We start from the raw sequence: 24,438 nt of genomic DNA, 5'->3' as shown, positions 1-24,438 counted from the left end.
GATTTGAAATGCCCCTTCGACAAGTGAGTGACGCCTTTGTATGTGCGCTGGTGCTTTAGCAGTGGATCGGCTTATTGTTTAATTCAGCCTGTGAGCGGTATTATTCTGTATCCTGGTTACAGCAAGACCCTTGGTTTTCTCAGGCCTCTCACGAGGTGATTTCTTTGTTTACCTGAGCGGCTTGTCAGTCCCCCTGAGGATTTTTTCCCCAGATCTCTGATTCTTTTTCCATCCAGCAAATTGCAGCTCTTTGCATGTGACTAGGCAGAGGTTCGGACCATGAACCTGCTTGGAGGTAGAAATGTGAAAGGGAGGTAGTATTTCCTTTCTCATACACCCACATAAACATATGCAAGGATGCACATGGATGCTTGTCTGCCCCATCCATCCATCCATCATCCATCCATGTCCTGGCAGAGGCGTGAGGTTGCTCGTGTACCCCCGTGCTCAGCAGTGAAACACCCTCGCGCTGTTTGCCCACCTCCTTGGCTGAGACAAACCGACCCACACCATACCAGTTGCAAATACAAGTGACTTGCCCATGCTTGTCCCTTCTGCTCGTCCTTTCCTGCTGTGTGCAGGGTGGTTTGTAGGGGAATGGGGAAAATAAAGCCTGGCGCGCACACACAAGTGCCCCATCCTCTCTGCGAACATCCAAATATTGCACAATTTGAAAGGAACAGGCACTTGAAGGCAGGATTGGGATCTGAAGGGAGTTTACTTCCCAGATTTGGGTGGTAAAGGCAGAAAAGCCTCGCCGTCTAACCACGTGGTGAGTCACGTTGGCATAAAGTTGGTGCCACGTCTCAGCAGCGTCCCTCTCCTCCCCATACGGGAGGGTGGCTGCAGGCAGCCACCACCGCCACTGTACATTGCACAATCCCCTATACTGTAAGGCTGGGTAAATATTGACGTGCGACTTTGCACTTTGCATTCGCCACTTGCGGAGCTTCCTTCTCCTTTCGAGACGTGCACGCAGAGCCCAAGATGAAGGTCGAGTTTGCTCCGCTCTCTGTGCCACTGCAGAGAAGGCTTCAGATGGCGTCGGTGGTTCAATGGGTCTTCAGCTTCCTAGCTCTAGGTAAGAGACATCTCCTTGTCCTTCGCTGAGAAGCCAGAGCAGCTTTTGCCCCAACCCCTTCTCTCCCTGACCCCAAGGAAGACCTGGGACTGAAGGAAAGTGGCATTAAAGGCATCTTCTGGGAGCTTGCAGTGAATCCCAGGTCATGTTAGGACAAGTGATTAGCAGCAGACGTTGCACTCGCATGTCTCTCTCTCACTGTTTGAAGAGCAGTGTGGGAGGCTCTGTCTCACTAAAGCAGTTCTTCCCCCCCCCCCCCCTTTTTTTTTTTTGTTTTGTTCGTTTGTTTCTTCTCACCTGATCTGACCACGGGTGGCACTAGGGAAGTGCAGGGCTGCGTGCCCCTGCATGGGAACATCTATGGGTCTTACACAGCAGCTAAACCCGTGTGGGGTTTCAGCTTCTCGTCCTCTTTAAGTTCAGTGTTTTCCTGGTCTAAGGTGCTGCCCTGCTCAGCGTTAGTTGTGAGAAATGGTATTCCCGTGCTTGAGGGATGGTGAGATGGGAAAAGAATGAGGGGCTCTGCTTTGCAACCCTGGGAGCAGACACTTCACTTTATACAGATGCCGCTGCACACCCCAAAAGAGCATTTTTCCATGAAAACCCAAGCAGGTTGGGGAAGAGACACATTAGCAAACTGGGACCCAGACAAACTGACTACTGTGTAGAGGGCATCAGGTGCTGATGGAAATGAGAGACATGCAGTTTTGGAGAGGATGCACTGGGAAATTAGGAGATGGGAGACCCAGAGGCAGGTTGTCAGAGAGTGCAAACTGTCTGGGGTGATTTACAGCCCATCAGGAATCAAGCTGGAAGGTGATATCCCAGAGTTTGCCATTGTCATGCCAATTCTTCATCTCAGATGGGATCTACGTAAAGCTTCTGCTTTATTGTGGGAGGATAGTTGTTGACTAGTCCCAATACACAGAGGCAGCAGATCTTTATGTATATATGGGTCCTGGCACACAAGCATCTCCAAAAGAATACCTCCAAAGAAAGCACAGGCTGTGCTTCAGAGCCTTTTAAGTTTCTGAGATGGCTCCATCCAAACTCTGCTACAGACCTGGGGCTGAATGGCCACCTCTGCACCAGTATCTGATGGGCTGGAGCACTGGGCCATGCAGGTCCAGATAGTGTAGCTGTTTGCATGCTTCTTGGCATAGGTTTGACCCATGCTAAGCAGCACTCTGCCAAACTATATCTTGGCATGGTCTGGGCAATGGCAGAGGCCAGGGACCGTTGCTGGTAGCCAGGACGGGTGAGGTTGCCCTTTACTGGAAGGGAAGAGACTTGGCAACATAGACATGACTGGGCAAAGCTGTTCACCCGCTGGGTCAGCAAATGGGCTCTGCTGAGTTCCACCGGAGAGGTGTAACCAGTGTGGCCCCTTGGGTTGCTCTGGGACAAGCCGGAGGACATCCCTCTCCAGATGGAAGGGAAAATCCTGGTATGGCAGTGGTGGCACAGCCAGCTGAGCTGTCACGAAGCACAGTTATGGCATGGCAGAGTGCAGGGCACTTGGTGCTATCCTGTGCTTGTGTTATAAACCCTGGGGCTCTTCTAGTGCAGAAGAGATCCCAGTGATGATCAGCCTTCTCCTGCGCACCGGAGACCACCTTGCAGGGGGAGACATGGGACTTATTAACAGCGCAGGGAAGGGGAGATCTGGCAAAAGCCATCCAGCCTTGGACCCAGCTGGCCGGACTGGGACATGCTGGGGTGCTCTGTAGCTCCCTTTCTGCCCCTGCACCCAGATTTCCCTCCATGGTGCCTGGATGGGACATAGTAGAGATGTGGCTGCAATGTTAACAAGGGATACAACAACACATCCTCATTCCCAGCATGGATGCAGCTGGGGTTTACTTAGCTTTAACAGTGTTTTCCAGCAAAACAACTTGTACTTTAGGTTTTTCCCTTCTTGGTATAAGGAGGAAGCTGGCACTTGACTTTTCAGTGATAGAAATGACTGCTGGAGCCAGCAGAAAGCCAGAAAATGGTTCAGGAGGGAGGAATCCTCTGCAGTGGAGCTACTTGAAATGCAGGTTCTGCCTCCTGCAGGGAAATGCAGCTTGTTCCAAATGAGGATGAGACCCAAACCCACACCTCCTCCGTGGCTGGCCTTCCAGATATTACTCTCTTTCCCTGGAACAGTTTTACTTTGATTTTTTTTTTTTTTGGTGATATATTCTGAAAGCTAAAAAATGATTTAAGAAAGGCATTAGAAAGGTGATAACCAAACCTTATAGAGACATTCCAGCTGGTGTGATCAATTTTACAAAGTTTCTTTAAGCCTGGAGCTTCCCACCCAAAAGCTCCCAGTTGAACAACAGCAAAAACTCGATGCTAAAGGCTACCCTTGCCTTCATCCCACGAGCCGCCAAACACCCCATGCCGCACTCAGTTATAACCCTCAGGCACAGAGATCAGACCTTCCGTGGGCAGGATTTGGCCACCATCTACTCCTTTCTCTCTGAGACAGGCTTCTGCTTCTGCTGCCGGAAAAAAAGGGCTCCCGAAAACACACGGTTGACCGCTCCCAGACATTCGCACGGCCCTTTGGCTGGAGATCCCAGCAGCCACTGCTCAGCAGCACTGGTTGTGCTCACCAGCACTGGTTGCGGGCAGCTGTTGCTATGGTTGTGCAAATGCATCCCCCGAGAAGCCAAGCACTGAGCGAGGGGCTCATTCATTCATTCCCTGCGGGGTGCTGGATGAGCGCAGCAGCTTGACCCCGGTGCTGGCGGGGAGTTTTGCTGCAGCATCTCTCGCAGCAGGCGGGCATCGTCCACGCTGCCGGTTTTCTTGAGGATGCTCCTGGGAAGGGCACGGAGACAAAAGGTGCCGTTTGCTTCAGCTGCTGGAAGGAGAGTGCATGGCGCAAGGATGGGAAGCAGGGCATGGGGTGGGGACCCCATTGCCTCCCCACTGCAGGATCCCAGTACTGACCAGTTCCTCCTCCTAATGCAGCGGAGCCAGGCTCCTTCAGGGCACCAAAATCAGCAGCCTGGTGCCCAAACCTGCTGCAACCGCTTTCCGCTGCTTCTCATTCCTGGTCTCCAGGGACTTGGGCACGGGGTTCCATCCAGACACACCATGCAGAAGCATTAGCGTAGGGCTGAACCCATGCAAATGCCCAGCCTTTGAACCCCTTCCATCAGCAGGGTTGGCTCAAAGGGCACGCCGTGCCAGCGTGAGGCGGGTCCCCTTGACAGCCGAGCGTAGTCCACAGCCTGGGACAGCCTGGCCAGGTTTGGCTGTGCCGAGGGATACAGCTTCTGTGCAGGCTGTCACTGGCAGGGGGACCTCAGCAATGTGCATCTTCCAAACCCTCCTGACAACTGCAGTAGGAATCTGACTCACCCTGGGGCTGCTGTGATGCCAAAAATCTCTTTCCACAGGCTGCTGTTTTCCCTATTCCAGGCTGAATGAGCAAATGCTGGGTTAGCAGCAATGCTGGGCCCAGGAGCACTTTGATGGGACATGGTCCCTGTTTGGACTTGGCTGGAAAAGTCCTCCGTGTGCTTTGTAGCCTGTGGCTCACTTGGAACCCGTGGCATACACGTGTGTCTTGTCTGTGATATACCCATGTTTTCATGCAGGGAGGGACTTGTAGCTCACAAAAAAACTACTTAACACAAGATACCCACCACCAAACACTTCATTTTTGCTCTGAGCTTCTTTGAGAGAGCCCAGCCCAGGAAACCACTTGGCCTGTGAGGGGATCCAGGAAAGCCATCGCATCCACATGGATGTGTCTTCTTGCTGACTCCTGTATGGCCATGGAGATGTGAGGTGCTGGGTCCTGGATCGTGAAGACCTGCTTCAGAAGCACCCCTGGTCAACAGGCTGGGTGCAGATCTTGGTGGCCCTGTGGTCCAGGAACATCCTACAACTGCTTCACCCAGAGCCACACATCACCACGGACAACCACAGACAAACCTCCCTGCATCTGGCCTGAACAGAAAGTGTAAGATGTAGCGTCTGTAAGGAGCTTTCCTTCTTGTCAAGGGCCTTTTGGTTTTGGTTTTAGTTGGAAGGGGTCTCTCTTTGCTTTCCATGACAGTGTAGACAGTGCAGCAGCTAATCTCAGCCCAGCCTAGGATTATCCGGCCATTTTCAGGTAGCTGAATTAATGTGATTGCAAAGACATGCATGGTGCCCTTAGAGTTCCTCTTGCAGCCCATGGTGATGTCTGCCTTGAAAGGGCTCTGTGTAACGGCTTAAGCAATTTTATAGCAATTTAGCATGTGCAGTTGGGCTACCTCCCAAGAGTCCAGAGGGAGGAGATGAGGATCATGTCTGTTTGCAATCACATCTCCAAATCTGCCTGTTCCTCCCGAGTGTACAACCGTGGCTTGAGAGATTGCAGCCTGAGGCTGGGAATCAAGGGAGTTATGGGGGCAGAAAGGTGGAAGGTAGATACTGTAGTGAGAAAACTAAAGGTAATTCTCCCATCATTTCCCTTCAAGAATACTGTAAAGGCAGCGAGGCAAAGCCACGTTATAGTCACATCGCATTGCCATTTGTGTGCCTGATGTGCCCGCAGTCCCCATCCTCACCAGAGAGCTTGCCCCCATGGAGAGCTTGACCAAGCTGGGGGTTGGAACTAGATGGTCTTTAAGGTCCCTTCCAACCCAAACCATCCTATGATTCTAAGCTGGAGAGCTTGTCCGGCTCTGCAGAGCCCTGGCAGCTGACGGGCTTCAAAGATGGGTTTCTAATGAACCAGGGACTTGCAGGTTTCCTCCCATCCCCATCACGACACAGACTGCCATCTCTTCCAGCGGCATTTCTGAGACCTGACAGCCCTTTGCGGGTTGCTTTGTGGGCACAGCGGGTTGCACATAGGCTGGAGTTTGGCCCCAGGAGGGAGATATCTGCTGAGGTTCCCTGGCCAAGAGCCTAATGCCATGTTTGTGATATCTTTTAAAGTGTTCGCCTGGCAGGTAGCCCAGAAAATGACAGTCGTTTGTAGGAAAGCAGATGCTGAGGGAAATATGGCTTTCACTGGGCAGCTCTGGAGTGGTCCCCAGTCCAGGAAGGAACAGGCAAGAAACCCTCGTTGTTCCTCATTTTCCTCTTGGGATTCCCCTCAAGGGAAGAAAGCAATGATTATGGGCAACAGTCTCACAACAAGCAAATATTCCTGTTTGCCACCCATCCCTTCTGCCCTGTCCTGCAGAAAAGAAGCAGAAGGGGCAAGGAGGTGGCTTTAGGTTGTCCTTGCTGCTCTGCCTCTGGGAGAAAACCCGTGGAGGAGGGGGAGTGTGTGTTCCCCTCCAGCATGGATTCAGGAAAGACTCGGGATTTGCAGGAACAGAAATAGATCTTCGCTCCTGGTGCACAGTCCTTCCCTCTAGCCTTTAGCCCAAATGGATGCAGGATTTGGCCCTTTCTTGGGTGGGATGTTATTTTTCAGCAGCTTGGAGAACAAGGAGACTCTAAGATGTGAAGAGTCACCTATGAAACTTAAAAGAGGCTGGGTCGGTGCCAGTGAAGGGACCCTGGAGCCAGGCTGAAGAGCACGAAGTCCTGGGCAGTGGGGCTGGTGGTGGACCCAGCCTGGGGACCTGACACGGCTTTCAGGAAGCAGCAATACAGCTCCATGGCAAATACCTTGCCACTGGTGGTCCAGAAAGTCTCGGTGTCTAACTGATGGGATCGCACTGCCTCTGCTTTGTTTTCATTGAAGAGTTTGAGGACATGACACGCAGATGTCTGCAAGAAAGTTGGAAGGGGGACAGTAATCTCCCTTGATCCAAGCAGCTACGGTGACTCCCCCTCGCATAACAGGCAGTGGTACAGAGTGCTCCCTTCTCACCAAAATACAGCCCATAAATAACCAAGTATCTGCTTAAAGGCTGGGATTGGTTTGGATGCAGACAGTAATATTTAACTGTACATTTTCTGGAACTTTCCTGTCTCTTTGGTCCCATCCACAGGAACTTTCAGACTGAGGGTCCATTCTGGGAGAGGAATGGGCTCCTTTCCCACAGCATCCAGTACACCATAAGATTTTACAGGCACACAAAAAGAAAAATCTTAAGATTGAGTGAAGGTCACTGTGTGCAAATTCTGCCCTGCAAAAAAAAAAGTTGAATTGCAAATGAATCGAGGGAGAAATTAATAATTATATAATTGCAAGATAAGGCCTCACTTGGATGATAAGTGCCTTGATTTAAACCAGAACAACTCCTTCACTTTGCAGAATGTACTGTGAGCTTTGCACAGTATGATAGAAAGAGAATTAGGCATTGCACAGTTTTGCAGCAGACCCAATGACCTGGCTCCCAGGTGCAGTAAAATTGCAACCTCCGCGTTGTTCCTCAAGCAGTGTTTATGTGTCATGTGGATCCTGGAGCTTCATTTCATGCTATATGCTGTTTTCCTCAAGAGTTATAAAGACTGTGACTGTGGCATTTGAGAGGAGTGGCACTAGGTACAAGCAGTGGTTCGTTCTGGCCGGGAGGATGCATTGCAGGTTAGACCTGTTGCTCTGCCGAGAGGTGCAGTGTTTCCCCACGCTCTGTATTAGCTCCTAACCAGGCACCTGCCGCAGTGTCTCTACCTATATGAGGATATACGATCCTATTTCAGCTTTAAGGAGATTTAGGATCCTGCTAGATTATTGCTTTTCCCCCCCCATAGGAATTATCAGTACCATCATGCCAGTGTTTTAGGAAGGGGCAGAGATTTGTTTTTACATGCAAAGCTCTAGGATCAGGGTAACATCACAAAAAAAAAAAAAAAAAAAAAAGACTACAAACCAGACCTACTTATTTATCCTTAAGTAAAAGCAAACAGGAGGTACAAGGAGGTCTTAAATGAGAGCATCATACACCTCTTCCCTGATAGGCCTTAGCTGAGACGAGCTGGAGAGGGCAGGTGCCAGGTGACTCCCAAAGATGAAAATCCAAGTCTCAGAGGATGAGGGCATGGGTGTATTTATCTCACAGCTGAAGCTGAACAGTCCATCCTCACGTCCTTCAGCCCTGGGTGCTGGATTTGTGATGAAGACCCAGGGAAGGACAAAATATATAACCCACCACACATGATGTAACCCATGAGCTGGGGAAAGCAAAGGGCTTGGATGTATGGGGCCTTTTTGAGCTTCCCAGACAAAAGCAAGGCTTCCAGAGGGACAGACGGAGAGGACACAGGTCCTTCCAGTGACTTTTTAGGGCATCTGCTTTGCCACGTGCCAGGTTGGTGGCCATCAGCGCTTCCCAGTCACTGCAGAAAGACAGTGTTGGGCTTGCGTGGGATTTGATGTACCAAGTGATGCTTGTTCACACACAGACTTTTCTTCTCTTGTTTCTGTGCCAAAACACAGGGCATGAGGGAGGTGGGAGGTAGAGGGCAAAGCTGAGCACTGACTGGAAGCAGCTCAGAAAAGTCTTTAATGACTTGGGAAAGTCCCAAGTCATTAATGTCTTAGGGAATGAAATAGAGCATTCTTATAAAATCTGTGATGACACCGAGTTGAAAGGACTGAAAATCCTCTAGAAGCCAGGATTAGAGTTGAGAATGAACCCGAGAAGTGGAGGAAAAGGTCCAAAATCAATAAGAAAAAACTCAATAAAGAGCAAAATCTTATATATGGGAAGATAAAAAATTAAAAATCAAGGACACAATTAAAATGGGGAATTGATAGCTCAGAACAAAGCTATTGGGGACTGTACAGACAGGGCATAGTGCCCCGCTTTGCTGCCACTGCAAAATGCCAGGTCCCATCAGGGGGTATTAAGAGGAGTTTTGGGGTAAAACACGGGCATTATCGTTGCAGAGATCAGACTGACTCCAGAGAAAAAGCTAGAAAGCAAAGGGGTAGAGATCTGATCCACGAGGACCCTCTGGATGCGGTGAGGTCCACCAGTCTTGTGGGAAGAGGGGGACACGGTGGCCTTTGGAGAAATAGCTGGTTGCTGCAGGGATGGTCCTTGGTTCCTCTCCAGGTTCCTGGGGAAGATAGGAAAGAAACCACTTCTGCATCAAAGGTGCCTTCACACTGATAAAGTAATTCAGCAGCAAGCCCAGTGAAGGTTTGGGCTCCATCCCAGGACCAGAGTCCCTTCAAGTGAATCATTCCTCTCCTAAAGTCCACCTAACCCAACCGCCAACTCACTGCTGGCTTTTCTCTCAGCACAGTGCTGCATAGTTGCCTTCATCGCCCTCTTCTTCACACGTTTTTGGCTGGTCAGTGCCCTCTATGCTGCGTGGTGGTTCATAGACAGGGAAAAACCCAGCAAGGGTGGGAGGCGGATCCACTCCATCCGGAACTGCATCGTCTGGAGGTACATGAGGGACTATTTCCCCATCACGGTAAGTGCCATCGATCCCATCGGCTCTTGGGAGATTCAGGGACCAACTTTGTCCTTGGTGTTTGGAAGCGGGTCTGGGGTCAGCACTTGTGGATGGGGTGCTTGGAGGTCAGTGTTGAAGGATTGTCTTCCCAGCTCCCAGATTACTGCAAGACCCGGAAAAAATGTAGACCACCATTTTCACAACGGCATCTAATCATCTGCCTTTTACACACCCATTTAACCTCCCAGCATTCCAGCAGCGAAGGAAATCTCCCCTTGCCTGTTTTCTGTGTTTACATTGCAACACTCTTGCTCTTCAGGTTGCTCAGCATTTAGCCAGTGGACACAGTGCCAAGTTTAGACCAAAATTTAAGAGGTCTTGGTGCCCTGCAAGGTCAGCATCCCCTTCTGCTGGGGAAGAGGCTGGATGGGTAAAGCTGCGTGTGCACTGGGCAGTCTCACAGAGTTGCTGTTCCCTTGAGAGGGAGTTCTGTGACATTTCCTGATTTAATTTAATGCATGTGGCTGGTCTTTGCCCTTACTCTTTATCTGGTATCCCCTTGGCATGGCATGAATGCATGGACCAGCACGAAGTCCTGCCTTAGAGCCATCGCAAGTTGGTGTAAATCTGAGCAATGCAGCAGAAGAGTTCACGGGCCATGCAAGGGAGATAGATTCGAGGGTAGACCAAGCTATGGGAGTTTGTAAGATAATTCCTTTAATGAAACATTGCCTGTTGAGGAAACTCAGATGGGATGCACACAGCTGGTTAAGAGATAGCCTGGAGTCAGGAGCTGGGTGCTGCAGGCCAGGTAAAATGATGGTGCCTAAAGTATGTCTTCTGTTGGCACATCATCCCCTTTTGCAGGCCACAACTCAGTACAATATTGACCCTAGTGCTGCAGGTAGGACAGGGGCTTTGCCAAGCCACAACCTGGTTACACAGACAGTGTGTCCCAGCAAACGTTGCTCCTTTTCATCAGAGTGGAAACATCACTGGATATCAAGGCAAACTGCATTAGTGCAGTAGAGCAACACCATGGATATACTTAGGTCTGCATATAAAGGCACCACCTCCAGGATACTCCAGAAGCAAATGTTGCACCAAGAAAACTAGAGCTTTTTTTATTTCTCCTGATTTCCCCTCCTCTCATTTCAACTTTTATCTCATCCCCAATATGCCTTTTGGGTTGATGAAGGTGAAGGAGCAAAGGACAGTGTTGTCTGTGACCGTGTCTGGTTAGTGGAATACAGCACTGGGCAAGATGGGATTGCCTCTCAGAGGACCTGGGTGCAACTGGTAGAAATAGATGTGCTGGGTTGAACCAGACCACCACCCTCCCTTTCCACTGCTATGGACGATTCAAATAAATCCACCTAATTTTGTGCTGGAAGCTGGCATATGCTAGCCAAACTTCCCATGTCTCGGCTGGGTGAACTGCGTCTCCAGGCTGCCTCTTTACAAGACCATCCATCAGAGTAACTCTACCTCGCGTGTGTCCTACTGCCATTGAGTTTCTTTGCTCAAAGGCATGACAGAAAGTGATGATGAGGACCTGCAGTGAGTTATTTTATGGCTAATCTCAGAGCTTAACTTGCGATTTAAGGCCTTCTGGATGAGCTTCAAAGGAAGGTCCCCAAAAGGTATATCATAATCTCCTGGGGAGGAATGGGAACTCATCCCAGGAAAGCTTGTGGTGAGTTTTACCATAAGGGACAGGAAATATTTTATGACGTTTAATAGGAAACACCAAGTAGGTGCCTAATAAATTATTCTCAAGGTTGCCTTAGAAAATACTAGAATCGCTATGAGCTATTTATGTGGCCGTAATGATCATGTGCAATATATATCCTGTACATTATCTGTGGCCGTAAGCCGCTGCTTGGGCAGTGTCAGACCAACCTCTCTGCCAGAACTTAGCTGCCAGCTCAGCCCAGCGACAACTCTTCTCCTGTCCCTTTGAAAGGACATGGAAACCCCCTCCTGAAGGCCACACTGCATCGCCTGTCTGTCCTTCCTTCCCCGGGTGCCACTGCCAGGCAGGAGGACCAGTAAGACCAGTAGAGGGAGCACGGCTACTGGGTTTGGCTGGGTGAAGGCGGGGCGGGGGGGCGGGTTGGTGGAGCCTTTCTCCCCCTTGGTCTGGGAGAAGTCAGGGGGAGCTCCACAAAAGGACAGCAGGAAACAAAAAATATAATAAAAAGTGGATTATAACCAAGCAATCACATCATACTATTTCCCCCAAACATTTTCTCAGTCTTCCATACTTTGTTTGCTCAACGGCTTTCTACGGCAGAATATAGGATTTAGCAGCCCTTGCTGAATGATCTGCTACCGTTTGTCACTACAAGAGCACGGAAAAACACTTGGCATCCCACAGCAAGGAGCTCCCCAGGTGAACCACACAGTGTGAAGACCTCCCTGCTCCTTTCACTAGAAACTCCCTCGTTAGTCCATGCTAATCCTGTCCCAACTCCTCATGTCACTCCTGGTTTTATATCCCCCACCTGCCAGCTTTTTTCCTACCTAAACCCCCCCACAAACCCCAAATACATTTGCTTCTTTGCATGGAAGGCGTTTCATTTCGTACTGCCGAGCACGAGCTGATTTGTTTCCTAGCAGAGTGGAAGTTAAGCGTTGTAAATATTGCTTTAACCATCCTGTACGCTGCTCTCATCATGAACTAAGCTGAGCTTTTGGTCTGAATATGCACAGCTGGATGCTCCCATAGACCTCTCACTTGCCCAAAGCCCCAGCCAGAACAGCGAGTGGGATTTGGGGACACAGACCGGGTGGGCACCCAGCACGCCGTGCCGTATTTGTGTGTAAATTGAGTTTGTTCAGCCCTGAAGAATTAGTCATTCTGGGAAGATTAAATGTGGCTCCTAATCCTCCCAGATCCCAGCAGCAAACTTAGCACGGCCAAGCACCAGTGTCTGAAGGCAGTAAGAGCTGTCTGCTCTTTTATTTTAGGAAGTGGCTTTAAACGCTGCCTTTAAGAGATGCCTGGGCATGTTTGCAGATGAGGAAGCACAGAGAAATTGGGATGATCATCTGTTTTCTTTGCTGCAGCAGGCATCTGGCAGGTGGGAGTGTGCAGGCTCTGCGCCTCCACAGTGCATGCGAGGAGCACCCTCTGCCGATACCACCCTTGCACAAAATAAACCAACTGCTTTGCTGCTTGGTTTATTCCCTTTGGAGCTGACTGTATTTTAATTAGGGGTCTGGGAAGTATAGGGTCAGGCAGGACCCGAATGGGTTTGGGTGATTTTAAAAGAGGGATGAGAAAAAAGCAGTGAGAATTCAAGGCGGGGTCCAGTGCATTGCCCAGGAAAGTTATTTCTGCTTCATCCTCCTGTATTTTAACCCTGTTCTAGTCCTTCTTTTTTATACACCCTCATGATAGGTCTGTAATACATGGCTGAGCTGAGCCGCTTCTTAAAATTGTGGAAAATATACCAAAAGGTGCAAAATGAATCTGTTTGGGGCAGACTACATTTGAACAGATACCCAGTGATGCCTGCTGTGGGTTGATGTTGCCTCCAGAGATTTTTGGATACTGTGGACTGCTCTACCTAGGCTATGTTCAAAAAGCAGTCAATAATCTGTCTGCTGCTGCCAGGTCTCTGCCCAAACCCTTATCTCCATTTGCACAGTCCCTTCCCCATCATTTAGCAGCACATCTTTATTACAAAGGGTACACCCAGCATTACAGTAAAAACAAATTTCTCCGTCACATGGCCAAGTGAATGCACATCTTCACTGCTACTTCTCCCCATCCCAGTCCTCTCCTGCCACTGTAAGACTGCTGTCACCAACCTTCCTCGTACAGCCAAGGTGCTTTAATAACCTCAGCTGAGGAGCACCATGGATGTGCGGAAAGTGAGAATGGGGGTGAAATGGGGAAAACATAAGCTTGACAAGATCCGTCTCTACCGTAGCCCTCAAACAAAAGTCACGGTCTTTCTTGCTGACTATAAATTGGGGCTGGATGCTCGGCTTAGACAAGATATTTCACCTTTAGATAACACAGCCTGGGTTACAGTTAAATCTAGCAGCAGGAGGCTAAAATTAAGGTCTTAGAGGGACAAATTTTGTCTTCAGGTGCTGTAATCATTCAGAGCAACCCCAGCAGGCATCGTCTTACCAGCTTTATTCAGGACAGCCTGACAAGTGCCTGCTGTGTGGAGAAGGTTCTTGTGGTCTTCATTGCACTGTTTTCCCCTTGTGAAGAGCCACAGGACATTTCTTACTGGCCTTGGGGTTATCTAAGCACCAGCTGGACCTTGTTATCTTAGCAACTGGCAGAGTCCCAAACTCTGTCGTTGTGCTTGGGGACTTGCTGGCGTTCTTGGCTTTTTGTTAGCGTAGCTAAAATGAGTTATTGGAGAATTAATTGACCCCTAGGAGCTGTGATTTGGGATGGTTCCATCCCATAGCTCATTCATTCTCATAATTGCATAAACCATGATGAAGGTTATTTGAGTGTGTTGCGGTTCAGGGGAAGTACAAGGTGTTGCAGACAGGGGACAGCCCAAGTTTGCGTGAACCAAGCCCTGCCAGGAATATTTTCTTTCTTCTCATAGAAGAGCGGTATTATTTGTAACTGGAGATTTTGTGTCATGGTTCATGATGTTAAATATAATTTCTGATTTCCAGCAGTCTTACCTTAGTTCACTTTGCTTCCTTCTGTTGGCTGGAGGAGAGCAGAGGGATTGTTAGGGCAAAAGCAAGACAGAGCCAAATGGCCCAAAGCCACCTCTCTCCCCTTCTCTGAGGAACTTCTCTATCCCATGTCTTGGCCCTCTCTTCTCTGCCCTTGGGTGACCTTAAGTAAGAGAGAGGCCACCACCAAGATCAGGTCCACCGGAGGACTGTGTCCCACCACCTGCACAGCCAAGCAACATGCTAAGCCACTGGATAAAGGAGGTCCTACAAGACCCCCAAACCCAGCATCACACAAGAGCAAGGGAGGACTTAGGCATTTTGGAGCTGCCACCCTTACCCAACTTTGGGAGTGAGGGTGGTGAAGTCCCATCAGAACTCAATTTAAACCCACCTGGCTGGTCAGACTCCCCAGTACTTGCCACAAACGCAGCTCTGACCTGGCATTGTGGCACCTGGAGAAAACCCCAGTGCCCAAAGCCCTCTATTTCCCCAGCTCTCCTTCTCAGCCCCTCGCCATTGCTGGGACCTGAAACCCATCTTCCTCGGCAGCTCCTGGCAGTACTCAACTATTTGCCATTCCTTTGGTCTCCCATCCAGACACCCTTGGGTGGCCCATCCGCTTCTCTTCAGCTTGGCACAATTCCTCCTTCTTTGGATCTGGCTAGGTTTCTGGATTTCTCTGCTGGGTTTCATCCAACAGAGAAACTGGCTGCGTGTGTCATCCTGTAAGAGATGCTCTTTGGAGGTGCCTGTGGACAGCAAGGGACCTGAGGATTTGCTTGGGACAAAGTTGAAAGGAGGTTTATCCTACTTAAGAGCAGATTAATGAACATAACATCCCTGGAAACAGAGTTTGCAGCCAGAGAAGGATAGAAATACAATAGCAAGTTAATCTGGGAGACTTTAAATGAAGAAGGCAGAAGCTTGCTGACCAGCTTTCCTGACCACATCCTCCTCTGCTCTGTGAACGGCTGTGGGGGCAATGCCATGCTACTCCCTGTCTCCCACCACATGTTCATCGATCCCTAAGGATGCGATCTCACAGCATGTCAGTGCCCTCCCTGACTGCATGTCCTCCGGCATGGCAAGCACCGTGCAAAGCCCATACTCATCTAAACTTGACTTGATTAATTCCTCCCTTAAAGACTTTTTAATCCCTTCAGCCCTGCAAACAATGCTGGCTGGGGGCCCAGGTATCGCTTCATCTCCAGGTTGTTGCTGGAGCACCCAGCCCTCCAACCCTTTGGACTCAGGGAGAATTTTACTTTCCTCAAGCATTAGTGCATCAGCCTTACACAGGGAATCACCCGTCCTGCCTCTTCCCATGGTTTGGGGCAGGACAGTCCAGTCTGTAGGGGACAACCAGGAAACCCCAGCCGCTTCTCAAGGGGTGAATTAAAGCAGCCTCGTTGAACCAGTGCTGAACTCCTGGGCTGATATAGTCAGTCAGAAGCCCTAATTCCAATTAGCTTAATTCCACTCCAAAATGACTTAAAAAAACCCAGAACAAAACAAATACCAAACGAAGGCCACTTTAATACCAGCTAAGAGCATCTACTTGGGATGTTAATGCGGTTTAACTAATCCAGTTTAAAATTAATTTGGATTAATTTGCTTGAGATCCTCACCAGTACGTGCGCTCTTATCAGAGCTCCTGAAAGTCTTGCGTATGCATTTCCTAACACAGCTGACAGTGAATGGAGCAGGTCTCACCACGTCTCTGTGGGAGCTGGGGGAGCTGGGGCAGGGTCTTGGACTCATATTTGAGTAGATTGAATAAAGGGGTGTTTCTGCTACAGAGTAATCACCATGAGCACTGAACAACTGTGGCTGTCAAGATATTTCTCCATGAAGGAGAAGCATAAAGTAGACCTCATCCTTCAAAACACAAACTGAAGTTCATTTGTTGGGAAGGCCAAGATGACCCCAGATCTGGAATCTGGAAAGCCTCATAACACCTTTGACAAGGGGTCATTACCACTGTCAGCAGCCAAGACACCAGCCAGCATCCTGACCGTGCCAAGGGGAAGCTTGGGGAAGGCAGCAAACCCATGGCTGTTTGGAGAGCACAACCCTGAGCTGCTAACAGCTCCTTGCCTCCTGACCACAGATCATACCCATTAATTTGGCATCCCTTAGATGCTTCTGAGTTGAGAAACTCGTCTTGTCTCACCAAGAAAACTTTGGGTCAAGCACTTGTCTCACTTAGATGTTTACGCACAGACCGGCTTGGCTGGACCCGTAAGTCCTTTGACAATTATTAAAGGTTCAACTCACGTAGAAAGAGACCGGAGCAGCAAATGCCATCCGGTGGGTGTGGAAATAACAACCCAGCCAAGGCAGGAATGAGGAGAGTCCCAGCCCTCTGCACCTCAACCCCAGCCCCGTTGAGCACTTTGGGCCTGGAGTGCAGGAGAACCAGGCTGTGCGGTGTCAGGTATTAACTTTCCTGGCAGTTTGTGAACAGAGATTGACCTCTGGCAGGAGGAGAGGGAAGAAGCGAATAAACAGTGGGAACAATCCGGATGGGAGGATCGAGTTTCTGTGTTAAAGACTTTCCAGAAGGAGAAGGGTGGTTTAGAGTCCAGGGCCCCAGCCTATGGCATAAGAGACTTTGCCCAAGTCTCTCCTCTGCTACAGATTTCCTTCTCAGTCTTGTACAAGCTCTTTGGTTTCTCTGTAAGTTCTGGCCAGATCATCCAAATGTGAGCAGACACGGTGACAAAATGGGGACCTTCTCTCCCCTCCTTCGCTTATGCCCTGGAAGGAGCCCAGTCTACAAAGCTGAAAGAGGCAAATAATTCAACTCAGTCGCCAAGATGTGGTCAGTGCTAGTGCAGGGGACAGCTCTTGCAGAAACATTAACCAGATCCACCAACTCTTGAGTGACTGGACTCCTGCCCTCTAGCTACCCATGGCTTGGAGCAAGGAGTCAAAAATCACAGAATCACAGCCTGGTTGAGGTCAGAAGGGACTTCTGGAGGTTGTCTGGTCCAACCCCCCATGCTCAAGCAGGGCCACCCAGAGCCGGTTGCCCAGGACCGTGCCCAGATGACTTTTGAATATCTCCAAGGATGGAGACTCCACAACCTCCCTGGGCAACTTGTGCCAGTGCTTGGTCACCCTCATGGTGAAAAAGTGTTTCCTGATGTTCAGAGGGACCCTCCTGTGTTTCGGTTTGTGCCCATGTCCTGGTCCTGGCACTGGGCACTGCTGAGAAGAGCCTGGCTCCGTCCTGTTCACATCCTCCCTTTGGGTATTTGTATACATTGATGAGATTCCCCGGAGCCTTCTCTTCTCCGGGCTGAACTGTCACAGCTCTCTCAGCCTTTCCTCACAGGAGAGATGTCCCAGTCCTTTGATCATCTTTGTGGTCCTTTGCTGGACTCTCTCCAGTTACGTCCATGTCTCCCTTGTACTGAGGAGTCCAGAACTGGACCCAGCACTCCAGGTGTGGCCTCACCAGTGCTGAGCAGAGGGCAAGAATGACCTCCCTCCACCTGCTGGCAATATATCTAACACAGCTGAGGATACCATTTGCAGCCTTTGCTGCAAGGTCCCATTGCTGGCTCAAATTGGTGTCCACCAGGACCCTCAGGTCCTTTTCTGCCAACTGCTTCCCAGCAGGTTGGCCCCCAGCATGTACTGGTGCTTGGGGTTGATCCTCCCCAGGTGCAGGACTTTTTGTCCTTTTCCTTGTTGAACTTCATGAGATTCCTGTCAGCTGGATACATAGAGTGAGAGAGACAGATCATGATCAAGCTCCAAAATGCACGTGTGGTTTAAAAGGCCCAATCCAGAACCAACAGTGGGCAGTAGGATTCCAGACTTTAGTGGCATTGAGGCCACTAGGGAGATGAGGAATCATTTATCAGAGACAGATGTGTCATCCAGGGGCACTGTAAAACACCAGGGGTTGCATTTAGCTTTGTCTGTGGCCAGAATTAACCTCACCCCCCCCCCCCCCAAAAAAAAAAAAAGCCTAGCAAATAGTATGGCAATGCAAAGCAAGATGAAAAATGCAGTATCTGAAAATAGGTGCACACTACACAAATAAAATAAATCACAAGGTGATCTCAATGGAAAACATCAAGAGAAAGTATGATGAACCAGAAACAGAGCTGGAAAGATTGCTGGTTGGCGGGTGCCCAGTCCTTTGTAAGGGGACATAACATCCCTCTTCTCTTCCCTCACTTCTTCTCATAGAATCACAGGATGGTTTCGGTTGGAAGGGACCTTTCAACGCCATCTCGTCCAACCCCCCTGCCATGGGCAGGGACATCTTCAACCAGATCAGGTTGCTCAGAGCCCCGTCCAACCTGACCTTGAACGTTCCCAGGGATGGGGCATCGACCACCTCTCTGGACAACCTGGGCCAGGGTTTCACCACCCTCAGCGTAAAAAAATTCTTCCTTATATCTAGTCTGAATCTCCCCTCTTTTAGTTTACAACCATTACCCCTTGTCCTATTGCTACAAGTCCTATTCTTCACTCTTTCCCCTCCTGTCCTCCCCTTTCACTGGGCGAGCACCAACGCAACAGCTGGATGTGTCCTGGGAGGGGTGTTTAAGTATATGTGGTATTTTAGCACAGGTAAACTTTCCCATTGAAGCAGTTTGCATAGCTCAGTGGATAACCTGAGTTCAGCTCTTCATTAGCAGGGAAGGTGGTGTGATCCTTGGGGTGCAACCAGCCTGCTGTCACCCCCACTTCTTGCCACCCTGCACACACACAGGCAGAAATTTAGTGGTTTCCAATGCACCTGAGCATCTCGCCTCCCTGGTTATAAATCACGCAGAGATGAAAGGCTGTTTGGAAGCTGAAGATGAATGCAGGAAACATTGATGCAAGCTGAGATTACTCAAAAATGAGCAAATGGTGACAGGGGCCCTGGGCACTTAGTGATTCAGCCATCTGCCCCTCTTCCTGTGGAGGCACCTCTGCACCCAGGCAGCGGTGGGACTCTTGTTTGTCCGTTCCCCTCATTAGGAGCAGGCGCTTGAATGGGCACATGTGTACAGTCAACAGTGCCTTAGGACAGATGGGAAATTAGCCACGACATAAGAAAGTAAAATATACCCTTGTGATTAACCTGCGGTACTGGCTGCTTCTAGGAAAACACATGCACCATTAGCTGCTGCCCGAGTGCGGATGGGACAGGGGTACTCGGAGAGGGGACGCGCTAAGACGCACAAAGTTTTGGTTCTTCTTGAGCACAAGTGCCTTTGAGCTGTCTGGAAATTCGTGGTGACTCTGTGATGGCTAACCTTGGAAAGGTTCATCCTTCCCTGGTGCTGTGAGCATCCTCGGCACCCATAGAAAGGGTGCTGGCTGATGTTGGCAGGGTCTTCTCGGTGGCGTAGCTGGAGGATGGGTTTGTCTTTTTGGCTAATGGGTGGGAGGAAATGGAAATACGGGCAATGAAACACATCTCAGTGAGAAACGATTGAGTCGTTCCAGTTGACCTTTTCCAACAGAAGGCACGGTGGGCGCTAGGGACCCCCCTCCAGGCATCCCCTCCCTGCTCTCCATAGCCAATGCTCCATCCCCCCAGGGGGACAGCACTAACTCATGGCCCCTTTTTGGTTCCATCTCTGTGTCCAGCTGGTGAAGACAGCGGAGCTGGACCCCAGGCAGAACTACCTGATGGGATTTCATCCCCATGGGGTCCTGGCAGCAGGAGCCTTTCTCAATTTCTGCACAGAGGCATCAGGCTTTTCCACTCTCTTCCCGGGCATCACCCCACACCTGATGATGCTCTCCCTGTGGTTTCGCATCCCATTCTTCAGGGACTACCTGATGAGCGGAGGTAAGTAGGGCAACAGCGTGAGCCAACCCCTCTGGCAAGCGGTGGGATGGGTGGGTGCTTTTTGGGGGAGCAGAGAGTGAAGACACCAGGGGAAGAGGAGTCAAGGGTTTGGTTGTCCTCATCTGTGGCCGACTGGATCCCATGCATGGACACAGCTACTGGAGGTGGCACCCCAAAACTCTCTGAAGTTAAAAATTGCCCTCCTAGCTGTTACCTCTCTTGTTCAACTTCATAGATCGCCTCTGAGCTCAGGGCATCGCTGTGCCAGGCGCTGTGTAACAGCAAAATGCAGTGCAAATCTTAACCAGAAATACTGAGACCAGCAGGACAGGGTGGTCCTGTATTTCTTTCTTTCCATGCAAGTAACATTCAGGCTTGAAATTGTGGTTGCCACTGAAAGAAGGAGAAAATCTATTTTTCCGAAGCTGCTGCTGCTTGCAGGGAAGCAGCATCCAGTGAGAGAGGATCCAAATAGCAGCTCGCGCTGTTGCAAAACCACGTGGTAGGAGAGGAAGAAGAAATGAAAAGGAATAGGTAAAAATGAAATGGAGAGAGGGGAAAGGGAGCCTGGAGACATTTTTGGCAGGAGATGACCTCCATCTCTCACCGGTGGGCTTGGGGAATGGCCACTTCTCCAGCAGAATGGGCTCGTGTCGTGGGCAGGATTCAATAGACCAAACACAGGCATCCAGCTCTGTCTGAGATACCCAGGGCATTCATCACCCTGTTTTCCACATAAACTCTGGCTCCTGCTGCTGAAAAAATATTTACACGAGAGCGAGGAATCATAACAGAGAGATATGAGAGAGTTATGACCCAGGCAAAAGAAGGTTTAATCACTGTAATGTGAGAGTTCGGCGCATAGCTCATTTTCAGGTCGATTGAATCCATTTGACAAAGAGATTTTAATTTGCAAATTATTTCAGCCCCTGAAACAAGGATTTTTTAAAAAATCAAAACAATGTTGTTTTGCCATTTCTGAATTAAAGATTTCTAACTTTTGCAAGTAAATAATATCAAGGGACGAAGTTCTGCATTAAATTCCACTTTAAATTAGCAGCATCCACTGAAATTCGTGTGTGTTTTGACCGAAAGCAAATGTTTCACTGACTTTAGAATGATCCAGGATTGGACACTGTTTCATTTGACAATAAACCAAAACAGATTTTCCCTGGGGCTTAAGTGCAGCTAGTTCTCAGTTTACTTTTTCCTGATTTTTTTTTCCCCGTTTCTTGCTTCTGGGCCAGACAGCAAAGGGGTAATTGTATATTCACACAGCAGACCTGTGCGTGAACCCAGCACCTTTCAGGAGAGCTGGGCTGAGATTGCCAAAGTGTAGGAAAACTCTGAAAATAAAGTGTCTAGTACCCCGCTGGAACTGGATAATGGGGAAAAAAGGTACAGGGCAAACCACAGTCCTGTGGGTTTTAGAGATGCTCATTTTTTTCTTCCTCTCTGCCCCCCAGGCCTTGTCTCCTCCGACAAGGAGAGTGCATCCTATGTGCTACAGAAGCCGGAGGGTGGGAACATGCTGGCCATCATTGTTGGTGGAGCGCAGGAGGCGCTGGATGCCCGGCCGGGATCCTGCACCTTGCTGCTGAAGAATAGGAAGGGATTTGTCCGCCTGGCCATCGAGCATGGGTGACGCAGGGGATGGGACGGAGGGGGGCTTGGGAAGGGATGCTCTGGTCTGTGGTCGGTTAATGGGGTGTTCCTGCTGGTTTTGGAGATGGGGGCATAGTGTTTTGGGGTGGGCTTTGTTAATCTTCATGCCCCTACATTGGGTTTGACTCCCCGCAGCACCCCACTGGTCCCCATCTTTTCCTTTGGGGAGAATGACCTCTTCGAGCAAGTGAGAAACCCCAAGGGCTCCTGGCTGCGGCAGGTCCAGCACCGGCTCCAGCAGATCATGGGCATCTCCCTTCCCCTCTTCCATGCACGAGGCATCTTCCAGTACAGCTTTGGGCTGGTACCTTACCGGCGGCCCATTTGCACTGTGGGTAAGTCCTTCCTCGGCACGATGCTGGCCACACTCAGCCTGGCCAAATTGAGGACCAGGGACAGTCCGTGGGTTGTGTCATCCTTCTGCCGGGCTGGAGCATCTTGCCAGAGAGCACAAGCTCTGGTGGCCTGGAAATGTGCTGGCAAAGGAGCATCCCCAACTGCTCACCTGTCATACTGGTTTGGGACACTGGCTTGGTCTTATGACAGAGCTCAGGTCATCTGGGCTGCACTAGGAAAGCAAACACGGCCACCCCATCACCTCTATGGGATGCAATCCCATATGGGATCCAACCCCAATCCCAGTGCAACCCAGTAATACAAACCGCTGCAATAACGTTGGGTTAAACTTCTTCCAAGCCAATTTTACAAACACAAGTAGGACAACACCTAAGCAGTTTGCAGGTTTGCTCAGTGTCCCGAGCAGGCACAGCCGCAAACCCCAACCTATTTGCAGGTGAACAAAACAAGGCGTTTTGACCAGAGACCATGTCCATGGGAGACCAAATTTCAAGAAAGTGTTTGGTTTTGAACAAGTTTTGCCTGGTTTCAACAACACAGAGCTTGGCCCACCAGCACGGCTGATGGTCTGTGAATTAGTCTAATTAAAGAGGCTGTTTGGAAAGGTCAGAGCTCACCACCCTGATTAGGTTTGACAGCCAGCAATTACTTCTAATTGTTTTACAACCTGTTTGGATTGTCTCAATGGTTTTATGAGCTGTGCAGTATCACAAGGGCTCTTCATTAGTCTGATGAGGAGTAGCGTTACATGATGATGAAACCCTCCATCACTTGACAAACACAATTTGAGTAAGAGACCAGAGCAAGGGAGGTATCTCATGGACTTCCCTGTCCCCTGCAGGCACCTGGTCCTGTTGCTGGTGGCTCTGGGAGATGGGAAGGGGCTTCTAGTGCTAGGAATCAAATTAATTAGATTTGCCCTTGAAAAAACATTATTTTTACAGATAAGTGGGTACTTGGTTCCTAATAAAAATCAGATGTTTCAGAGAAGCTTTAATCTGAGCAAAGTGGACGCACCCCATTTGCTAATATATTTAGATAGTCTTGGGCTCCTCTGTGCCTCAGTTTCCCCATTTGCAGTGCAGATTGCCAGGGCCATGTGGGAACAGCTTGGAAAGCTCAACCCAAATTTTAGGATGATGTTGTCTTTATCTGTAGCACATCAGAGTTGTTAGGAGCAGCTGTAGGAGCTGCATTGGGATGCAGTACTTTTTACTTCAAAGAGCTACACAGAGGGTCTTTGGCATTAACCAACTTTGCAGTTGGGAAACTGAGGCTAGGGCCGATGTGACCTTGGAGATCAACAGCAGAGCCAGGATCTGAACCTCCATCTCCCCACCTCCTTGGTTGTGCTGCCTCCCAAACTCCAGGACATGACTGGGCATATCGATCCGTCCACCACATCCTTGGAGAGGTGGACCCCAGCTCCGTGCTAAGATGTGCAGAGTGTTCTGAGGGACCTGACACTGGCTCCTCCTAATGCCTGTGCTTGTTTTCCAGTTGGGAAGCCAATTCCAGTGCCGAGGAAGCACAGACCCTCCGAGGAAGAGGTTGATCAAGTCCATCAGAAATATCTAAATGAATTGTGCAAGCTCTTTGAGGAGCACAAAGCTAAATATAACATCCCAGAAGACAGACACCTGGAATTTATTTAGAGCTCCTCAAGCAAGGGGAAACCATGGGGATCATGCTCCAAGTTTTCCCCTATCTCTGGAACTATTTCACAACCTCAACTTAGTCATAGTTAACATATGGTCCATACAGTGTAGGGAGAAGGACTTGATTTTCCCAGCACTTGCATGGGTGTCGGGACAGAGTTTTCATTTTTTCTCCGTGTAGGACACATCATAAAAGATACAGAGAAGAAGGAAAAAGAAAATCCCATCTGTGGTCAGCACTATTGAAACTCCCCAGCAGAAAACTCACAGTTCCAGGCTGCCTCATAGGCCAGTTTTTCAAGATATTTCCAGGCAGATATGAATCTTTGCATTGTTTTCATTTGGAAATGGGATGATGAGCCATAATTTTTGCTGCATGTATATGTTTTTTAAAATATAATTTGCCTAGATCAACAAATGATCATTGTTTGCTTGATGCTCTTCATGTCTTCAACTGCTCTGGGTTCTTTTCTCACCACCTAAAACACAGTTTATCAGAAAGCTCATATTCCCAGCATGGTGCTGGGCACCCTCGGCAGCAACACAGTGTTATAACCCACTGGAGCAATAGAAATAAAACATTTATAAAGGGCAAGGGCTCATCCAGAGGGTTCAACCTACCTGCGCTCCAGGAGTCCTGCTTATAATTTTATTAATTTAACCCCAGATGCCCCTGCACAGGAACACCTTGGACTAGTCACCAGCTATAGCATTTCATTTTACAAACGAGGCCATTTCGTAAGGAAAGTGCATGGCCAGGAGACGGGAGAAGGGAGAAGTGATTTGGGACAGGAAATATGGCTCATAAAGCCATGTTTGGCAGGTGATCAAGGCTTTAAATAGCTGCTGCTTCTTGATATCCAGAACTTTATTAAACTCTGCACTTAATGGGATTT

At 49.4% G+C, this 24,438-nt stretch overlaps 1 protein-coding gene across 3 annotated transcripts; it reads left to right on the top strand.

Moving 5' to 3' along the window:
• Positions 1-840: 840 nt before the first annotated feature.
• Positions 841-24,248, top strand: MOGAT2 (monoacylglycerol O-acyltransferase 2). Of its 3 annotated transcripts, XM_009921931.2 has the most exons (6): positions 841-1,081; positions 9,225-9,403; positions 19,658-19,862; positions 21,329-21,503; positions 21,663-21,862; positions 23,385-24,248. In XM_009921931.2, the coding sequence occupies exons 1-6, from the start codon at positions 988-990 to the stop codon at positions 23,537-23,539; spliced, it is 1,008 nt and encodes a 335-aa protein (XP_009920233.1). In that variant the 5' UTR covers positions 841-987; the 3' UTR covers positions 23,540-24,248. The 3 variants fall into 3 exon arrangements, with proteins under 3 accessions (XP_009920233.1, XP_069664729.1, XP_069664730.1); XM_069808628.1 differs by having other exon boundaries at positions 21,663-23,495; XM_069808629.1 differs by having other exon boundaries at positions 1,006-1,081; positions 9,230-9,403; positions 21,663-23,495.
• The last annotated feature ends 190 nt before the right edge of the window (positions 24,249-24,438 follow it).

This window comes from Haliaeetus albicilla, chromosome 20 (genome assembly GCF_947461875.1).
Source record: "Haliaeetus albicilla chromosome 20, bHalAlb1.1, whole genome shotgun sequence".
In the NCBI taxonomy this organism is placed as follows: domain Eukaryota; kingdom Metazoa; phylum Chordata; class Aves; order Accipitriformes; family Accipitridae; genus Haliaeetus; species Haliaeetus albicilla.
Note: the sequence above shows the minus strand (reverse complement) of the source record. Positions and strands in the feature narration are given on the sequence as shown.